Source organism: Lissotriton helveticus, chromosome 9 (genome assembly GCF_964261635.1).
Source record: "Lissotriton helveticus chromosome 9, aLisHel1.1, whole genome shotgun sequence".
Lineage (NCBI taxonomy): Eukaryota > Metazoa > Chordata > Amphibia > Caudata > Salamandridae > Lissotriton > Lissotriton helveticus.
In genome coordinates this window covers 1,159,032,025-1,159,052,241 of record NC_136070.1, presented here as the reverse complement: position 1 = coordinate 1,159,052,241, position 20,217 = coordinate 1,159,032,025, and the positions used below count along the sequence as shown (strand labels likewise).

Here is a 20,217-nt window from a genome sequence, read left to right as displayed (position 1 = left end):
ACGGCGGCCGCATGCTGGTTACGGAACCGCTCCGTCACCAGCCGCGGTTGAGCTGTGCTGATGACGGAGCAGTTCCGTCATGTCCCCGCCCGCTCAATAGAACGCCCAGCGCAGGCGCGGAATCCGCGCCGCGCAGGCGCGGAATCCGCGCCGCGCAGGCGCAGCGGCAGGGCCATGACGGAACCGCTCCGTCATCAGCACAGCGCCACCGCAGCTGATGACGGAGCGGTTCCGTCATCAGCGTGCAACGGGTTAAACAAAAAAGCTAAGAAACTTTCCTTTTTAAGCACAGTCATGTTACCTTTAGGGGTAAAAGATGCATCTAAAAAAAATATTGCTATATTAAAAAGCAATCACATTCATAGTGGTCTGCTGCCCCCAGCATGCCACCCTCCCTGTGATGAGAAAGATTCCTAGTGTGTTGCAGTTTGCGACCAGCCTCATTAATATTTATGAGGTATGTCGAATTGTGATCCACTAAGATGCTGTAATTTGTGAACCGACCTATTAGTACATAGGTCTGTTTGAAAATTACCACATTCATCACAAAAATGTGGGTTGCAAATTGCGACCAGCATTTTGTGACAAGTTCTTAGTACATCTAGACCAAAATGTGCCTCTTAATGGACAACATACAAATGTGATGGGGTTAGGAAATACTTCTTTACAAATTGAAACTTTTGTTGGTAGGATTCATTTTCACTGTTTTTAGTTTGTGTAGTAACAGAAGTGGGCATGTCATATGTAAATCGATCCCAAAGGATTAGTCCAGCCTAAATTGGTGTGCAGCTGGATTTGCCAAACATGGGAAGCTGGAGACTAACATCTGGGCATTTCGCCTCCACTTAGGGAGCTTACTTAGATGAGTAGAACTTGATAGATGGGGATGCTGAAGTAAATGCAGCTACTAGGTAAAAAAAAGATGCAATGGAATGTATCATTAAGGGGCTTCCATTAAATATGAAGTTTTCCATCACTGTTGATGTTTCACAAGACTAACAATAGGAACGTTTCAGGATTGTTTAGGTAGTTGAATAACATGAGTATCTGCAGTCAAGTCTGACTATATGCTTTATGGTTGTGTACTGGTTTGATTTCTCCTTATTGAAGGCCACCTAGCTGAAGGGAGAACCTTTCAATTCCTCGTCCAATGCCTTTTGGTTGCCAAAGATGCCCGTTAATGCATTGGTGAAAGCTAGGAGATGTTGTAAAGCCTAGGGAGATGTATATAGTTTGTTCAATGAATGATGAAATCAGGGAAAGAAAGGATGTTACATTTCCCTCTCTCCTCGGTGTCTGTGCACCTGTGTCCTTGGAATGTCTTGAAGAGGTAGTCAAGGAAAGGAAAAGGTGCATTCAGGTGATTACGGGTGATGACGGGTGAAGGTAGGCAAGAAATAGAGCCTCCCAAAGATGATTTAATGTAGCCTTAATCTTCAGTATAACTACAACTAAAAATATTCAGCTGCTGAATGCTTGGGCCCCAGAAATCGGCGCAACATTGTATACCCGCGTTGAAGATGCCACCAAGCTTCACCTTAAAAAGGAAATGCCACTTATGACAGGAAATTGCGACGAAGGCTCTCAGTAATGTCCTGTGAAACCTTGTGTTAACCAGTGTTCCAAAGGTGATAAGAGGGGAACTAAATGTGGTCCTCAGGGAAAAAAAACTAGATAGCATAAAGGTAGAGTGTGGTCTAGGAGTGGTTTGCTGATGTGAAGGTAAGATCTAAAATGTATTCACAAATATGGAATATGTTACTGTGAAAACTGTATCATCATCTTCGCGGAGAGAGCAATCTTCACAAAAGTGTGTAGTGCATTTTTGTGAACAATGCCTATGGAGAGAACTCTGGGAATCTGCAATGTGATTGTGAAGAAACAATGCTTAGTGGGGATATGTGGTTGAGAAAAGGGTAGACATGAAAGGCCTCTCTCACCCTGGCAACAAAATAAACTGCCTCTGAGTCTCAAGTTGCCATTACTACCTTTTGATTTTTGCGACTTGTATGTAGGTTAGGTAGGTGGCCAAAGCAAACAACAAGCCTATGTTGTGACCTTCCATCTCTGGATTCACTCTTTCCATTCTTCTCTTTTCTGTGCTGTTACGCTGAAATCAAGCCATTCTGTGCATCAGCGTGAAGTGTTCTGACCAAAAGCCTTCTTTTCTGTTTTCGAAGAACTAATTACATGAGGTCATGAGAAGAACGCAGTGTTGTTGGCAGACCTATTAACATAGTTTGGCTGAAATAGCGTCCTGATTATCTGACATAATCCTTTAGCTGCCTGTTTTTCCCCCAAATAGCATCTTTAAACAAGTTCACCCAGCACTTAAATTAAATTTGGAGCTCTTCCCTCACACTTGTTTTCCTGTAAAATCAAGTCCATTTTAAAATATGACATGTATTTTAGACATCTATTTTTGTTATGCGCCATCCTACATAATGAGGCTCATGAAAACGTCAAAAGATCCTGCTTAATTTGTCAGCAGCTGCATGGCGGCGGCACACAGCTGCGAATGCCCTTCTGCCAGAACTGCACATTAACAAGAGATTTCTGTAAGTGAGATGTTCTCTCGAAAACCTCTTATAATCAGTATTTTTTTGCCGCATTGCACTGTTTCTAATATACAGAAGCAAGCACCCTGAGCCTGGTACTGGCGACTTTAAGGTAATCCTCCAAACAATTGATGCAGTGGTAAACATGTCGTATCTTGATTTTCCAGAGAAATCCCACAAGCATTTTGGAAAAGCCTCAATATGTGATCGTCTCTTACATGTAGTTCCAAGGAATTATGTGGGCCATTATACAAAGGCCAAACCCCTCTTTTGGCGCGCTCCAATTTTAACAAGCTCTAACGAGCCCTTTCCCTTTCTTTGCAAACAACATCAGTCGAAAAAAGCAATCTGGGATTTTGTAGTCTGCAAACACCAATTTTCACACCCAGAGCTTCAAATGTAATTACTTTGGAGTGTGCTGCAATTTAGCTGATTTTTATAGCATGCTTCATGTTTACTCGGAAACACTTCCTTCTACTTAACTTTATCTTTAGAATTAGCCCGTTTTAAACTAGCGTTTCTATTTCCTAATTAATTGCCTGAAACGCTTTCCCATATGTGCAGAAATTAATTGTTTCCTTCTTATAGTGTGGCTTATTAATTAACAGTGATATCACTTTCATTGCATATTGCAACAGGTATGTCTGGATTATATCTGTTACCATTAATGTTATAGTTTTTATTGAACGCACTGCTAAACGATGGCTTCCTGTTTTATTTAACTTATTTCCACCTTTTCCAAGTTTCGTCTCATCCCATCCCTGTTTCTTCTCTCTCTCTCCTACCTGCTTCTCTTCAATGTTGACCTGAAAACCACTAAGAAGCGGCACTAAATTCTTAAAGGTGCTTTTTAAAATCCTATTTTTATCCGCCAACACCATTAGGGCACCCTCACCCTCGCCCGAGTGTGTCTCTCTAATATAACTCTCCCCCCTCCCTAGTTGTGTTGTTTCTTGTGTCACCTACTGTACTTCCTTCCCTTGTTGTAGCCTGCTCACACGCCCTCCCACCCTCCGTTGTTTGTGTAGGCTTCCCTGACTCACCCTCCCTCCTGTATTTGCCTCCTGCCCGCAATATAAAACAAGCATTGAAGAAGTCAGTAGGTCTTGCCGATGTGGGATCTATTGGCTTTGTCAATGTTTGATAAGACATGTTGCACAGTATGTCTGCTGTGCAATTTGCCTGAAAGTAAAGAAACAAATAGCGCTGACACGGTCGCATAATAGCACTTTTATTTTTAACGTCTAGCCATGCTGCACAGCGTCTGCACTTCTGTTCCAAATGGTAAAAAAATATCGACAAAGCCAACAGAGCCTGCTTAGGTGAGACCTATTGGCTTTGCCAATGCTTGTTTCTATATATTTTTCCTAATTTACCTATATCTCGATAACACTCCACGTAAGCACTTTTGGCAACAAATTTTGGCAATACGTGTAGAGAGAGTGTTGGTTGGCATTGCTTAGTCAATGGTACTTTAACACTCAGTTGCTGCAGGTTCAGGGTGTCACAACATCTTTTAGTGGCATATCAAGCTCTGCCGTACTTCTGTTGTATCGTGGCCCTTCCAGGCTAAGCTTGTAGATTTATGGCCAGGACTAGAAATTCAGAAAATTAGAAAAGGTTTTCATCTAGCTTACACTATTGGGTTGTATGTCACGGGATCTGAAGTAGGGTTGTATGTCAGGGGATCTGAAGTCACTACTTCACTGCCCCTTCACCAGGAGTCACTATAGGGGTACCATCACATCACTTTGTAGGTACGTTTAGTGTGTGTGTGTGCTGTCAATGTAATACTTGGGCAAACTAGACTATAGATAGCATGTGCTCTCACATGCAATTATTTTTCTTATCACATATGTTTTTCCCATTTATTTCTAAACTTGTCTTCAATTTTCCATTATGTACGATATTTAAAAAAAACACAATTACATTTACTGAAAAAGTAGAGTAAAAACGGAGTTATAATTAAAGTTCTGGCTCAAATGTGACAAAAGACGGACATTCGCCAGTAATGATTACAAACGCACTAAACATATGCTCTAACTTATTCCGGCCGCCATGCTCAAAACACTAACTTGAAAATGGCACTGAAGAAAAAGAATTATAATGAAAGCAACATGGCGAGTGGTGCAAGTTATTGTGTAGGCACTGGTAAACATAATGGTGAATTTCAGTGGTTTGTTCCATTTTAGCCAGAACTATAACTCAGTTTATAACATGGTTTTTTTCCAAGAGAGAAAGAAGAGAGCCAAAGAGGGATGTGTGTCTGTGTGTCACCCCCAGTTGATACTAACCACTCGTAGACCAATCAAAAACAATAGAACCCGTTTGCCAGTGTTCAGTAAATCATACGTTGCGGGGACGCTCATACTTACTTTACTAAGCTTATCAAAGACAGAGAAGGCAGAGGAACATAACAAAACACAATACCAACAACCTCAATTTAGACTAATAAAACATACAATATAAAATAATATTTGGATTAGAAAGCCTGAAATTGAGACTGCGGATATCCAGTTCAATTCAGTTAACCCAGACCCGCTAGTTATTTTGATTTCTCAGGCCTTTTGGTTCCCATTGTGCTGAGCAGAGGCGCAGCTAGAGCCAAATTTCGGGGGCGCCTAAGAAAACATTTCAGGGGGGGGGGGCTGAACCTTTAATCAGTAGGCAGAGTGGAGCTGCGGGGGCTCTTAGAAGGGGTGAAACAACTGCAAGGCCTAATTAACATTCAAATGGTCTTTTAAAGACCTGTGAAACGTTTGGGTGCGGCTCTGTGTGTGCCCGGGATCTGTCTCATACCGGGCTGCCACACGCGACGGGGGGGCTGAAGCCCGGTGAGTCCAATGGGTGTGGCGCGCCTGGTGCTGAGGACAAATACCCGGATGATACAGATTACACCCGGATATGATATCCCTCTATCTACATTAGAAGAAACAAATTCACCTACAAGAGGCTTGGTGATCCAACAGGAGACCACTAAGAATACCTAGCCACAAATATGCTCTTCAGTTGTTCTTGCCCAATTAAAACTTCATATACAACAGCATAGGGGACGACAGCTAAACCAACCATATACATCCAGTACTCAATTTCAAAATGCACAGACCTCAAATAAAAAACAAATCCTTGACAGTTAAAAATGTGCGGATAACTAGACATTCCAACATTTCCAGTCATCCCATCAGTCAAGCATGTGCAATCCCTGGATTGAAATTGTTTTTCTAACAGCTCCTCTGGAAGTACTATGGGTGTAATGGTTGTGGTATTTGAAGCATGTCCTTTCAGTCACAGGCATTACCCCTGTTTCACCCATCCTCAGTCCCTTCTCCCTAAATATTATGATGCTCTCTATTTTGTGGTACCTTTTTCAGCTGCTAAAGTACATACTCAATACCCCAGTTTTACATCAGCCACAGTTTTTCAGACCCAAAGTAGAGATGCCATCCTGCAGTGGATGCAATTTCACCAGTGCCTTGAAGAGTGTTGTGGGTAGCACTGGTGTTTAGCACTGCTTTCGCCTTCTATGCTGTGGGCAGGAAATGCAATATGCTGATCAGGAGAGGTGTCCCTGCTTTCCTGCAAAAGGGATGCTCGGCTACCTGAGTTCTCTGAAAGTCTACAAATCTTAGGGCTAAAGTAATTCAGTACCGGGATTACATCTATCTTTTGTGCATATGGAATACCAAACCTTTATGTCGAAGCATGATACATTTGTATATATTACATTTTTATCTATTCCAGTGCCTCCCCTGTTCCTCTGTTACATGCCAAAAATGGACAGATACTTTCTGAATATGTAATTATTCACAACTAGACAGTAATAGAGCACGTCCACACATTTTGCTTCAGTGATCATTATTTGTTAGTTTTACTGAACACATACTATGCACAGTTCAAACATTACACAGTGCTTTTATATGACTCCTTCCCTACTCAGTCTTATTTCAGAGACTCTGAAAAAGGGCTGAGGACCCATAAACCTTCAGAAGGTACAAGGATAGATCATTGCAACTAATGTAGGTGCTTTACCTTTAACCACATCTCCAACCCCGCTGTGGTACTTTTCTTGGGGGTATCTAATGAACATCTAATTTTAAAGGTTACGTAAGCACTTGTAAAGCTGACAGAGTTCTGACCAATAGTATGGTATACTTATTGAAAATCTCTAAAATGCTGCAGGGGTTTTACTGAGAACATAAAGTAACAGTTTCTACTTCCATGTAGGTTTCATTACCTTTAGTTTCCTAACATTTGTTTTCCTAGCCCAACGGGTGTTAAGCCTCCTTGCCCTGGTGGGACAATGCTCCCCTCAATTATGCACACTATGGATTTTTGTCACTCATATAGTCAGCAGGTGGCCATTATTATGCCACTGCAGGACTTTCTGGAATAGGGAATGACTTTCTAAAGGTTGTGAGTTTCCCATTACACTGATTTTGGCGTAGGAAAGGGCAACAGTCTCAGAAGTCCGTGTTATTAAACTGATATCAGCATGTCATTTTTCCAGAGTAAATTCTGACTGCTTTTACAAAGCAAAAATCACCCTGAGAAAAACCTCTAGGTGTGGATTTTCGAGCACATATAATGAGGGACTTAGTTGGGTGTGTTTTTTCTGGATTAGGCTGAATAACTATACCAATAACCAGACACATGCCTGTGTGTGGTAGGTAGCCAGTGTAAGCATCTGCTGGTAGGTTCTCAAGTAACCAGTTTGTTCCCTATTCGGGTTGTGTTGGATGTATGAGAAGTTATGTTTTTGTGTTTAGTCTTAGAGAGGGGCGTGTGGCTTATTTTGGTTGAGTTCGAATTACTTCACAGAGTAAGTCAACTTTACTGCATTTGGTTGGTAGGGTATCTTTTTTGGAGGTACTCATTCCAGAAATACACCTGAAAATGTATAACATGAAAATCCGAGGGGCAAAACAACGAATAAAAATCCTGATATTTTCTTTATTCAAATTTCCAGTAGATAAATTGTGACCAACACGTGTTTTCGCAGGAGCTATATACATATACATTTTGATAAGTCAGTTCTTATTGAACCACATGATTCAATTCCCTGTGTAGCTTCCTATTAAATACCACCCATATTGAAGTGGAATTATTTCTTCCTTAAATCATTAAACTGCATAGTCCCATTCTGGTACACACCACTATTTCTGTAACAGACCTTCTCCGGAGTGCAGTAAGGCGCAGTACGAGTATATAGTTTTTAGGATCGACCTTTAAAAATATCGACTCCAGAAAAGTCTATCACTCTCTTGTCAAGGTAAGTATATATATAAACAGGTGTAGATTTCCTATTTTTAACTCCACATCAGTTTACCTGATGACACATAAGGTAGATAAGAATAGTAAGTCTGTACTTACCTATGTATATATTTTAATGATATAGTGGGGGGTGCCAATGTTCTGCAGTCGATATTTTTGTAGGTCACTTTGTGTGACATTGACTTTCTGACACAAAACCATGCAGGAATTGATTGAGGGAATTCGTAGGCTTGATACTCCCTGTCCCTCCAGGAAGCACTCTGACACATTTCCTTCATTCAGTATTCTGTGCTACCTCCTGCCAATCATTTGTGCCCTAGAGGTCTTTAACCGCATGCGCGCTAGCGAAATTCCGCTCCTGTGCTGAGTTTTTTAAAACCGCACTTTACATGACGAGCTGGGCTCGTCATGAGCGTGCGAGGAGGCTACCTCATGACGAGCCCAGCTCGTCATCAGCGTCGAAGGGGTTAATACAGTAGTGTGCATTACTTGGATCCTGGAAATTTAATTAAAATCCTTATCTATTAAAGTTTACGTCCCACCTTGATGATTTGCTGTCCTAATGAGAGACTGTACTGGTTCTTATATCATAGCACATGCATGGGACCCCTCTCCTGACAATAAGGAAAGAAGTCATCGGTAGAACATTAAGGTAGGAAGTATCCCAGGATCTTGCCTGAAGGAAGGCATCCTCAAGAGAAGTGACAGAAGCAAAAATCACTTGCTCCTAGCTTCTTCTCAATTTGATGTCTCTTTGACGTCACAAGCACTAGCCCACAATAAGGTTCCATGATTCTGCTGAAGACCTCAAATGTTATTCTTCCCCAGGCAAAATGAATCTCCCACAGTCACACATTTGTGATTAGACCCAACAGCCACCTTATCATTGAAAAGCCCTAAGACACACCCAGCTACAATCCATGCCTACATAGTACAGCGACGCCTAGGTCTACCTAAAGATAAAATTGATGTGCTTTCTCTTAATATTGGTTTACACTTTAAATGACTTGTTCCTGTGTGTTCGTTTGACGTTTTATATATTATATTAATAAAGAGACATTACTTGTAAATGCAGTACTAGTGCGCAGAATGTACTAGTGGTAACATTATTTTGCTTTTATTATTGTCTGTGGGTCTTATGGGTCATTTATTTATGCATTAGAACCTGCCCATAAAACAAGTGATGATAAAGATAATAGTTTTTATTTTGTATAGTGCTTTTTAACTCCGGTACTTCTCACCTGGCCACACGTGCACATTTCACAAATGCAAACAAATCAACACACCATTCATTTCCACAAAGGTATCCATCTAACACAAGGCGCAATTGGCATGCAGGCTCACATGCACACAGATCAACAAACATGCGGGCATCAATGTCCAACAAAATAACAGTGATACATAGTCATGTGCTGCAGGAAGCAATGGATGATGAGCTGTATGGGGCTCAATGTACTAACCAAGAGTGATGCATAATTATTTGCTGCTAGTGTCGTTGAATGATGTGAGTATGGGGAATAAAGGGATGTGGGTTAGGAGTGATGCACCTTGTGCATGATGCTACTCAGGGGGGACGGGTTCTTGTATTTTCTGGATATAGGGAAATGGTCTCAGGAGAGCACTGGGTGGTTTTCAGTCCTGAGGGACCGAGCTGTATGCATTATGTGTTGATGTACAATAGGAGGCATATGTCAGTCTGAAGAAGGTGGCACACGGTGATGTCATAGGATCTCATGTGATTCCCTGTGAGGCATGAGTAAATAATCCAGTTCAAGTGTTTTTATCTGCTCTGTGGTACTTGTAATATTGTTGCATGATAAATGCAGGACTAGAACTACCAGATTATGATATAATTGAATTACATTGATTGTTACCCATTTCTGACACGTCAGTAAAAAAAGAGACATTTTACAGTTTTCTTTCTATTTTTATTTATTTATATAGAGGGTACAGGAAGATATTTAAAGTGACCTGTTTTGTACAGGTACTCATATACACAGATAACATGCATGGATATACATACATGTGTCAAAACTCACGAACAGACATACCTGCATAGCTCCCGGAGATGATAATTTTTTGTGTGATATCTTTAGCCAGTCTTAGATTTGTGGCCACCATCATTTGGCATGCTGGGATTTTTAACCCTCTTCTTCGTTAAAAAAGAACTACAAGTCCCAGGATACAGTGCTTGACTACAAAGCAACTAGTAGAAGGTTTGACACAAGGCATATGTTGCATTATAGCTATGCACATAGATAGATAGATAGATAGATAGACAGACAGACAGACAGACAGACAGACAGACAGACAGACAGACAGACAGACAGACAGACAGACAGACAGACAAAAATATAAAGATAGCAACCCTTGCTTTAGGTTTGCTGCTTTGGTGGGAGCTGATTTTTCACAGTCCCATAGTCTGAACAACAAGGGGTCTTAAGTGGCTATTTATTTCCATTTGCCCTTCTCCTCTCAAATGGTTTCATACCTACTATTTACGTTACAGTGGAGGCATGAAGCACCCCAAGCCTTAAATCATAATGGGATGTGCGAAGATCACGGAACTCAGGTGATTTCCGTGAAGATCAGACTTCTTTCTAGTAATACACCATTGAGACCGGCAGAGACACAGGAATGAAATCCTCTAGAACCTAAACTCCTTTCCTAATGCCTGATGGTGACAGATCAACCAGTCTCAGAATCTGCAATTCCACTTGCAACACTGGTTGTCCAGAATATATCTTGGAAGAGTTTCACTCATGAATGTAAGCAAGCAATCTAACAGGAAAGTTCCCATACCTCGAGCACCAAGAAGGCTTTATTGAGCTTACTTCCTAGACCTAGAGCGATAGGTCTTATATTGCTAATTGAAGTGTAGACCAGGACTGAAAATCTTGCAGATCCTAACCTGGGATTTTGAGACCCAAAGCAAACGTGCTGTATTCATAAAGAGATATTTTGTTAGGTAAACAATCAGATTAATCTGTTGAAATGTTTGTGCTCTCAACACGGGATGTAGCGGATGAGAAAGTGCTGACCTTTGAAACTGAGCAGAACCTCGCTTCAAGTGAGCAGTGATCACATGCCACGTGCTTGGCAACTTCTCCATACTTCAATGCCAAGTGCTAATCGTGTGCTGCATTGGAGTTTTCCTCCGATGGAAGATTTAACAATTCTGGTCTTGGTTTGTTGTTCACATATTCTGAAACACACTGTTGTCAACATTGTTGAGAGGTTCAAGGAAAGTTCAATGGTGGTGTTGGATTATAGCCTGTGTTAACTTTCAAAGTCATTTTACTGTGCATTCATCAAAGTGCTGACCTACATCACTGCACTTTCAAATAGGGAAGAGTGAGACAAGATGCTTCTGTTGTTGCTTACAGTTGCATCTGTGGAGTTAAGCAATATGATGTGGATCTAGACACAATGTTGTGAGGGACTCTTAAATTTACTCAAGCTATCTGACTCAAGTATACACAAAGACACTGGGTCAAGCGTGTGCCTAGCTTACACCTATGCATCACATGCTGTAAAAGTTTGGGAAGTCAGGCCACCTGTGTCTGTGCACCATTAACTAGGGTTTCACAGAAAGACTTAAAACAGATTCAACTCTGACACAAGCATATTGATTCTGTATAATTTTCACCAGTAATGTGTTGCTTATCATAAACTGAAGACATGTTTTAAATGTCTGAAACCACCTCCACTGCAGTTGTCGTCTGCTTGACAGATGTAAATATAGCAAAACATTAAATACTGTGCACTAGTCGTCGACATTCAAGTTAAGGGCCTTAAATCACATTAATCATTTTATTCTCTAAAGTCAACAAATTAAGGTGGCAGACTGAGAATGATAACAAAGGTGCAAATGATGTAGTTGTTTATAGTATATCACATTATAAAACCTTTATGCTCTGTGTTAGGCTATGCAATTTTTGTCTTCGTACAGTAAAACAAATGATGTAGAAATATATTTCTGTAATTATTAAGTAAATGAGTAGCTATAATATTCAGTTCCGACAAAGCTATTGATTCTATTCATTTGGGAAGAAAATAGGATGGCGAGAAAAGTAAGTAAACATTTAGTTGCAATTAGGATTTATTAAAAGCTTTTTGGTTAAAGTCGTTCTTCAATACACAAAATTGTAAGATTCCCAGTACAGAAAATTATGAATATAAACAAATACGTTACTTAAGAAGACAAAAATATGTTTATGAAGGGGACAATGCACAAATTCTTACAGCAGTACACAATTATTCACAATTTGAAGAGAAGGAATGAGAACCACCCAAAAACTAGAAGGAAGATAAGAGTTGAAAAGGAGAAAAGTAGTATCAAGTATTAGCGATGGGGAGAGAAGAGAAGCAGACCCAAAATGGACAATTGCCGAGATCACAGTAAACATTGTTTGTCCAACCTGCTGCAGGGACCTACTATTCCTAGTCATGTAAGTCCCTTAACCTGCATAAAACCGTTTTTGTACCCTGTCAAAACAATGCTTGTTCCATTATGCTGGTTTTGCTCCCCCTTATGGTCGTCTTCTAGGCAGAGCGCCAATGTACTTTAGTTCAGATATTAGAAGCCACTGGTAGAAGGTGAGTGAATATCTTTGACAGTGTTTATCACAGTAATTTAGCAGACAGAGAAGAGTATCTGTTGATGTATTTCATCTCTTTATTCTGTATGCAAGGAGCTATACTTCTTCTCCATCATCGTGCAATGCAGTGACCAATCAGAAATGTTAGAAGTTTTTCTCTGATTGTGGGAGTATCTGCAGTTAGCTTTTCACATGATTTTTTCAAATGCCTGAAATTCTGAGGCATGGTTGTTGAAGTCTTGGCTATGTGTGCACATTAAGGCAAATACTCCTTTTCGGCTAAAACTGTCGTTTTAAAGCCAGGCGGCTGTTGTTTTTCAGCCGATTTATCATGTCAAACCTGCTCGTTAGTGTCCACTCCTGGCACCTGCCCAGCTACAATTTGTGCAAATCATCTAAAGCCAACTGGCTGCTTAAAGTCTTTTCCAGGCACATAAGTTCTGCCAAGGTTTATTCTGTAAATTTCCATTCTGGGACATGATGTTTTACAGCAGCCCTTCTGGATGTGCTCTCATTTTTAATGAAAGGCGAAGAAATCAGGTGTCGTGAATGCCAACAGAAACTCTTTGACAGCAGCATTAATATTTTCCGGAAGAGACACTGACTCACTCTGGCCTTGTCAATTTTCTTTTATTTAGTAAGCATCAGTGGGCTCTATAGGCCTTGATACTTTCCCCCAAAAAACGTTATGCATCTTTGGAGAGATAATGAAGCCTGATGAAGCAAGAGATGTCATTCCCAACTAGGCTGGCCTTTACTGTTGCTGCTTCTATATTTTGTCTTCAGCTCTGAATTTTTTTAAAAAGTTTAAAAGTGTGTTCCTGATATAGGAACGACATTCTTTGCTCGTTTTGCATGGGTTTTTTGCTTTCCAAATATCATCATGTAACTTTTTGCTGTGCTGATTGACAGCTGGCTTTGCTTGTAGTATGCGCCCACAGTAGTTTGTGGAGTTTGGAGAGCCTTAGAGAGTAGTAGAAAAATAAAAGAGTTGTCCGCAATCAGCTAGTGTATGAGTACTCTGTTAATTTCAGGAGGCATCAAACACGACAGAACTTTGGTGAAACCATTTTTTTCTACACGCAAAATGGGATGGGACCAACAAGCAACTACGCTTGCTCCTTAGACTGACTTGGACAAAAACCCCTTAGAATAAGGGGCAAGATCAAGTCATTATATATCCACAGGTTCAGAGCTTTGAAGATCCTGGGGAGAGGATCCTACAGTCCATATCAATCAGACTTGTATGTGCGAAAGAATTCACTCCCATTGTAGGACTTCTTTCCTACAGTGTTATCCAGGGACTTTATACCGTGTTATCCAGGATCTAGGGAAAGCGACGCTGAGGGTAAAGTAGAGGTAAGGGAACCCACTATGTGTGTGGGGCCCACCTTGAAATCTACATGCTGCTTGACTCCCTTCCCTTTGCTTGACTTGCAGGTTTTCTGAAGGTCAGATAGCCTTGCAGCTCCCCTGGTGTTATCAGTCAGTCACCTCTCCAGTAAAATAATGATTTCCATTGAATTGAGGAGGTAACCATATATGTGTCCCATATGTCCACAGGAATCCTACATTGTTCTATGCAGTCAGCCAGTTGTTTTCGTACACAAGATACAATTACGTCCATGCATCCTCTTGACTGTCATGCCATTTAGTACTTTGAGGGATTTTGTGCAGCTTGGGCACACCTGAAATAGACTACTTGCTTGCAGCTACAGTGTTTCCTCATGCTACTTCCTTAGTCGATAGATGGTGTCGCACAAAATGCCTCACTCAAGGGTAACCTAACGTGTGCCTTCCTTGTGTGGTTATCGGTATATCAATTTTAACTGCTCTGCTATTTGGCGGACCTGTAGAATATCATATGAGATTTAAAACATGTGTCATACAATAATCTTAGCTTCAGTTTCATTTGCTGTCACAGGCTGTGCCCTGGTGGATGCTCAGGTGTAAACGTCTCAGTGAGGCATCTAAGTAAAACCAGAGACATATGCATTAATTATGAGCAACAGATATATAATGAATGATACATAAGAGAATTTTAATACGTTTTGTAAGCATTCATGTATTAAAATCTGGGCTACAATCGGTGTTATTTTAATCATTTAATGCTTTGTTGCTGTTAAATGTCAGAGCATATCAAGAAATTTGACAACTAAGCTTTACAAAAGGAATCACAATCCATCTTGTGCAGTGGTCTTGAATGTCTGGTGGTGTATTTTCATATTATGATTACATATTTTCATACAGTATGAAAGTTTCGTTTGGCTGCACAATCTCCAAGGACAGGTCCAGTCGGTGTGGCTCACGGGTGCGGGGGCTGCGGGGGTCGTGGTGGGTTGCAGGGGGTGTTGTGCGGCGTTGCAAAGCAGCGTTGTGATCGGCTTGAGCGCCGCCAGGGGCTATAGGTGTGGGCATGTTCTCCATGTAGGCCGTAATGCAGCCTGCATGGAGAACGGGGAAGTGTGCATGACTGCTTTGGGGGGCCGACCAAACAGTCATTGTGCACTTGAGTGGGCAAACCACTCTGTCCCTGCCCTGCTTCGTGAGCAAAGTAGCCCACCCACCCTCCTGAAATGTATTATCATGTTATGTTTCCTCTTTTCGCACTGCTTGATAGCAGTGGGGCGACGCTCCGGAGCCACCACTGTCCAGGGAGAGCAATTTATACTTGCTTTCGGTGATCTGAAAAAATTGCGGCCACAGAGTTTGCCTTTAGGACCGGGGCAAAACCATCCAGTAGAGCATGTTGGTACTGCAAAAGATGGAGCTGAGGACTACACTCCTCTGTCAAGTACAAGGGGTGGTGAAAGTCCGGAGGTGCAAGACTGGACTCACCATTGCAGGTCCTCCATGGGGGTAGGGGGTGAATTGTTCATGCCTGCGCACACCACGATCTACAGCCTCAGCCCTAATCCTGCCGTCCTAGAGTTGGCAATATCACAGGCAACCAAAGGCGAAAGGAGTAAAGCATTCTCTTTAGGCGGCACTGAATTTCTGAGCCACTTCAGCTTCTGTAACAAATAGAAATAAAGTCCTAGATGAGCAATGTTAACAAAATCTTGAAAAGATCCAGTGCTGTTGTTTGCGGTGGTATCGGTGGTATCTGTGCACAGGCCAGACGTCAGAAGAGCGTGATGATGGTGCATAGGCAATAGAAGGCTCTTTGTACATCCTTTGCACTCGTGATGCCATTCATCGTCACTTGAACGCTGTGGTACTCCGCACAGCAGTGTGTGTGAGGATGGTTGGTAAAGGGGAAGAGCCTCTGTCTACTTCCTGTCCTCTACGAAAGAGCCCATCTGCCTTGGCACAGTGTCTCATGTGGGAAGGTCCTAGAACCTCCCTATGAAGATGTTGTTGTCAGGGATCAGCAAACTTTTTAAAGGGAAACCAAAGTGAAGAGTTTCTTGTATTTATGAATCTAGAGTTAATTGTAGAACAATTAGTCCAAGATGGCAATAGATGAAGCACAAGAGTTCTTTAACTGATAGTTCAAAGTTTATGATTATACAGATTGACTGATGTGAAGAGTAAATTTGGTCACTGGGTCAAACAGAACTACAATAGCTTATCTATAGGGGTGTTTTATGGTGTGTTTGCTATAACAAGGAAGGGCAGGGGGCTTCATTCTTTCCTTTTCAGCAGATTGGCTGTGCATAGCAAATACATTCATTCTTGCACTGATTAAGGTATAATCAGCTAGAGCCTGTTCCCAGTTCACCCTCATCATAAACGACTTTCTGCCATTGTATTGGTCCTGTTTTCCATTGGTTTAAAACATGTAACTGGAAGAAAGACATCTCTCACCTTTTTGAATTCTAATGAATGTGTGAAGCTGCCAGGTAAGTGCATAATTCGATATCTGACCACTCTCACTTCACTTACCGGATAGCGAGTCGATCCTTTCCTCCACTTGGGGCCCTTGCTCTCTGGATTTGTAATACCTTACAGTTGCACAGCTGAGGCAGTTGTTTCCAAAATAATATGTACAGTCGAACATTAGCACACCCTTAGGTCATTTTAAAGATGTAAATCTTTACTGTTCTGTTAAGCTTAGTGCAGCTTTAGTTCCGCAGGCTTGATTTAGATTTGATATCTCCTTAAAATCAATATTGAAGGATTATCAAATGAAGGTGTGTATGCTTAACTGCATAGTTAATCATACATAAGGCTCCCTGTTTTCCGTTTTTACGGATTTTTACAGCTAAATACAGACAGAAAAGAATGTGTTTTCTGTCTGCATGTATTTTTAAAAGTGGATACATACAGAAAATTGTGCTCCTTTAAAGTGACTCTACATGCAGTCTTTGATGAATTATAGGCCAGCAGCTGAGCATATGGACGGCATGGGAAAACTAATACAAAATAATAAAAATCATGAAACTGGGAGCCCTAATCACATAGAGCTGGGCCTCTAGACTCTATTTAATTGTACATTACATTGCACAAGTTGTATAGCACTTCCCGCTTGTTAAGGCAGCACAGTGCTTTTCAGATGCCACTTGACCAATGTATTGCTTCCCCAGTGCATGGGTGACAGAAGGCTGTTGGTTAAAGTGATACTTAGTAAAGTTGAGATTTGATGGTGTGTGTGTAAAGCCTGCAGAGTGTCCTTCTGACCTGGCACGGAGGCATGTATGAAAATCTTAAGCAAGCTTAGTTAGCAAAGCATTGTGAGCAACATATAAATCACTCATGCTAGTGGCCAGAGTCATTTGGGTCCTATATTGTGTAGAGGCAGTTCTTTATTCCACTTTAAAAGTATTTATTATTCCAGAGTCCTTATTCTTTTTTCCCAAGTATATTCCAAAGCTAGCATGTATGCACTCAGAAGGAGCTTCAGCAGTTAGAATAATAGTAGAGACCCCAACCAATGGATCTCCTGGTGTGCAATGCAAAGGCCTTTAAAGGATATTCTTCGTGCCACTGCTAGCCATTAGCACGCTTTGAGAGAGCGGGCGATGTGGTCCCCCCTACTTAAGTTGAGGACTGATCTGGCAGCCACTTTCTGGAATCTTTGTGGCTTGCAGATTCATTTTTAAGAGAGTCCATTTTGCAGCTCTTTTGCCTAGTTTAGACAGGAAATTACTAGGGCCAGTGATGCCTGCATGCTTATTGAAAGACCTTGGTCTGGGAAGTAAACTCTTAAGTATTATCACTGTATAGAATGAGTCTCTTGTCACATTTTTGATTTGGCATTGAAGTGAGATTTTCAAGCAAGGATCACGCCAAGGTTCTTAAATTCTCTCAATGTCTTCGGAGGCTGCCCCATGGACATAGGCCACATAAACATAGGGTTATGATGTTGTCACGTATCCACAGGTGAGTATTTTTGGTATTTCAGTTTTTGAGGAGTTAAGTTTGAGGTGATCGTCTAGCGTCTGCTGTTCAATGACAACTAAATGTTTTAGTGAGTCTAGTTATGTATTTTAAAGTTAACTATAACTGTAGTATTTTATGTATATGCAATAATTAATTCTTTATTTTGTTAAATATAGTACGTTTTAGCTGTCACTCATCAATTCAGAATGCACTTTAAAAGTAATCTGCTTGTTTCATATGTTAAATGAGTGCTGTATCTAATGACTTTACCTGAATAAACATACTAATGGCGGTGGTTTTGATGGATTGTGAACTATCAACATTCAGTGAGTTCACTAAGAGGCTAGTCAATAGGTTATTGGCACCCAAATTGTATTCTGATCATGTCAGTATATTGCCAAAGCAGTATTCTTACACCACGTCCCCCTTCCTCTTTTTATCCGAATGAAGTCTCAGCATTTTTGAAAATAAGCTGACAAACTGTTTCTCTTCCCTTTTTTGTTTCTAGTCAAATATGACCTAAACAACCCAGCTAAACATGCCAGGCTGGACTTACTCAACAACATTACAACAGGTTTGGTGTTCATTATTGTGGTAGTGAACGTCTTTGTTACAGCATTTGGTGTTCAGAAACCAGCTTTGGAGAGTTCCACAAAACAGTAGTACTTTGGAAGGTGAGTTTCATTTGTTTTGTTCGAACTTTAATGACCATGGCAATTAAATTGTTCATGTTTAATATATTTTTTTTAATTTGTGTTCTGACTTTGTTCATACCCACTGAGATTTCTAGAGTAAGTACATTGTAATACAACTCTATGCGTTCTACTCATTCAAATAAAAAAACAACCTCTTAGTCCCCTCCTAATAAAGCGTTCTTTCTGTGAAAAATGTAAAAGAAGCCGGTGTTTTTTCTGAAAAGGTGTAAGGGAAGAATATAACTTTTTGAGCAGCAAAGTTCTAAGACGATAATAATACAGGAGCACTAAACGCCTACAAGGATAGTCTGCTAATAATTAAAAACTACACAGAAATTCTTAGTGGGGCAGCTCCAAAAGAAGAGCCCATTGGAGTCTCACTATCCAGGCAAAAATGTCTTATATTTTATGGAGGAAAAGCCTCACCCACCCTCAGGTAACATGCTTCATCACAAGGTTTCTCCTCAGACCCCAAGTGGAAACACGCATTGTGGGCTACCCCTCTCCACAATGCAGTTGACAGCACTTACTAGGATAGGATGATGTGTGTAAGGGTCTTATTTGAGCAGCACGGTGTGGGAGTGAAGTGCAGAGTGCACTGTGGTTATAGAGTAAGGTAAAGATTAGGGGGCTTATTACAGCGTCGGGCGGACTTTCGTCCACCCAAAACCGTCTCAGTCCTGACCTCCTGTGAACACTGTTTGGTCGCAATTCAACATTTCCCTTTGGGAGCATGTTTTCTGGCCGTAGTACATGCTCCCATAGGGAAATGGGAAGTGGTATTAATCCCTGCACCCTGTGGCAGGCACCTCACTGTGCTTGCCACACGGTGCAGAGATTAACAGGGGGTCACCATGGGTGCCCCCTCGGCCCTCAACTGGAGTCCTCACCCACAAGGGGGCTCTGCTGGGGGCCCCCAAACATGCTTCCAGATAGGGTTTCCATTTCGGAAAGGCCGGCATGGAAACCCTGCCGGACACCGTGCATAGCAATCTCAAGGGCGGGAAGACCGCCCTTTGGGATTACGGGCCGGTTTCGTTTCTGTCCGCCAGCATTGTAATTCGGCAGTCAGAAAGTAAACCAAGCTGCGGTCCAGAAAGGCTCCGACCATCGGTTCGAGCCTTTCTGGGCCGCATTGTATTCGGCCCCTAGGTGTTCGTGGGTCTAAAATATTTTATTAATCTCCCCAAGGGATAGAGATGTAGCTGGGAGGGGGGGAATTCATCCAATTGTAGGAAGAAAGTCAACATGTTCCTACCTATTTGCAAGTCCCGAAATGCAATGGGCTCCATCACAAACAGACGTTGATATCTTGCATATTTGTAAACATCACACATTCAATGCCATGATTATTCGCTTTATATGATTGTAAAAATGCATATGCCTTTTGTATAATTTTGAAAACTATAACAATGTATAGAACATGTTTATCTGTGTGTTCTCGATTGTGAAGTACATTGAAAATTTACACTTATGTTTCTATAAAAGAGTGTTTCAAACAAGGAAGGTTGCCTTCAGTGAATTGTGCGCAGAGCACCCGGGTACAAGTACTTGGTCTAACTCATTCCCTACCTATTTTTTGTCACTCTGTTGGTTATGTGGTGGTGAAAGGGAATGAAGTAAAATATTAAGTACGACCCTTGGTGCACGAAGTACGTTGTATTCTTCACTGCTGCCACTTTTAATATTTTTCAAAAACAGTACAAAGAGATAAATCAAACCTCATGAGATGTCCAAATATGGTGCCCTTCTAAAATATGTGATTCG

The 20,217-nt window shown here is 41.3% G+C and overlaps 1 protein-coding gene across 1 annotated transcript in view; it reads left to right on the top strand.

The window, feature by feature from the left end:
• The window catches only part of NINJ1 (ninjurin 1), a 220,857-nt gene that overhangs the window by 164,042 nt on the left and 36,598 nt on the right, over positions 1–20,217 (top strand). The window contains exon 3 of the mRNA XM_078661611.1: positions 18,264–18,429. Within this exon, the coding sequence (XP_078517737.1) occupies positions 18,264–18,418 (155 nt within the window). The 3' untranslated portion in view covers positions 18,419–18,429. The remainder of the gene's footprint in view (positions 1–18,263; positions 18,430–20,217) is intronic.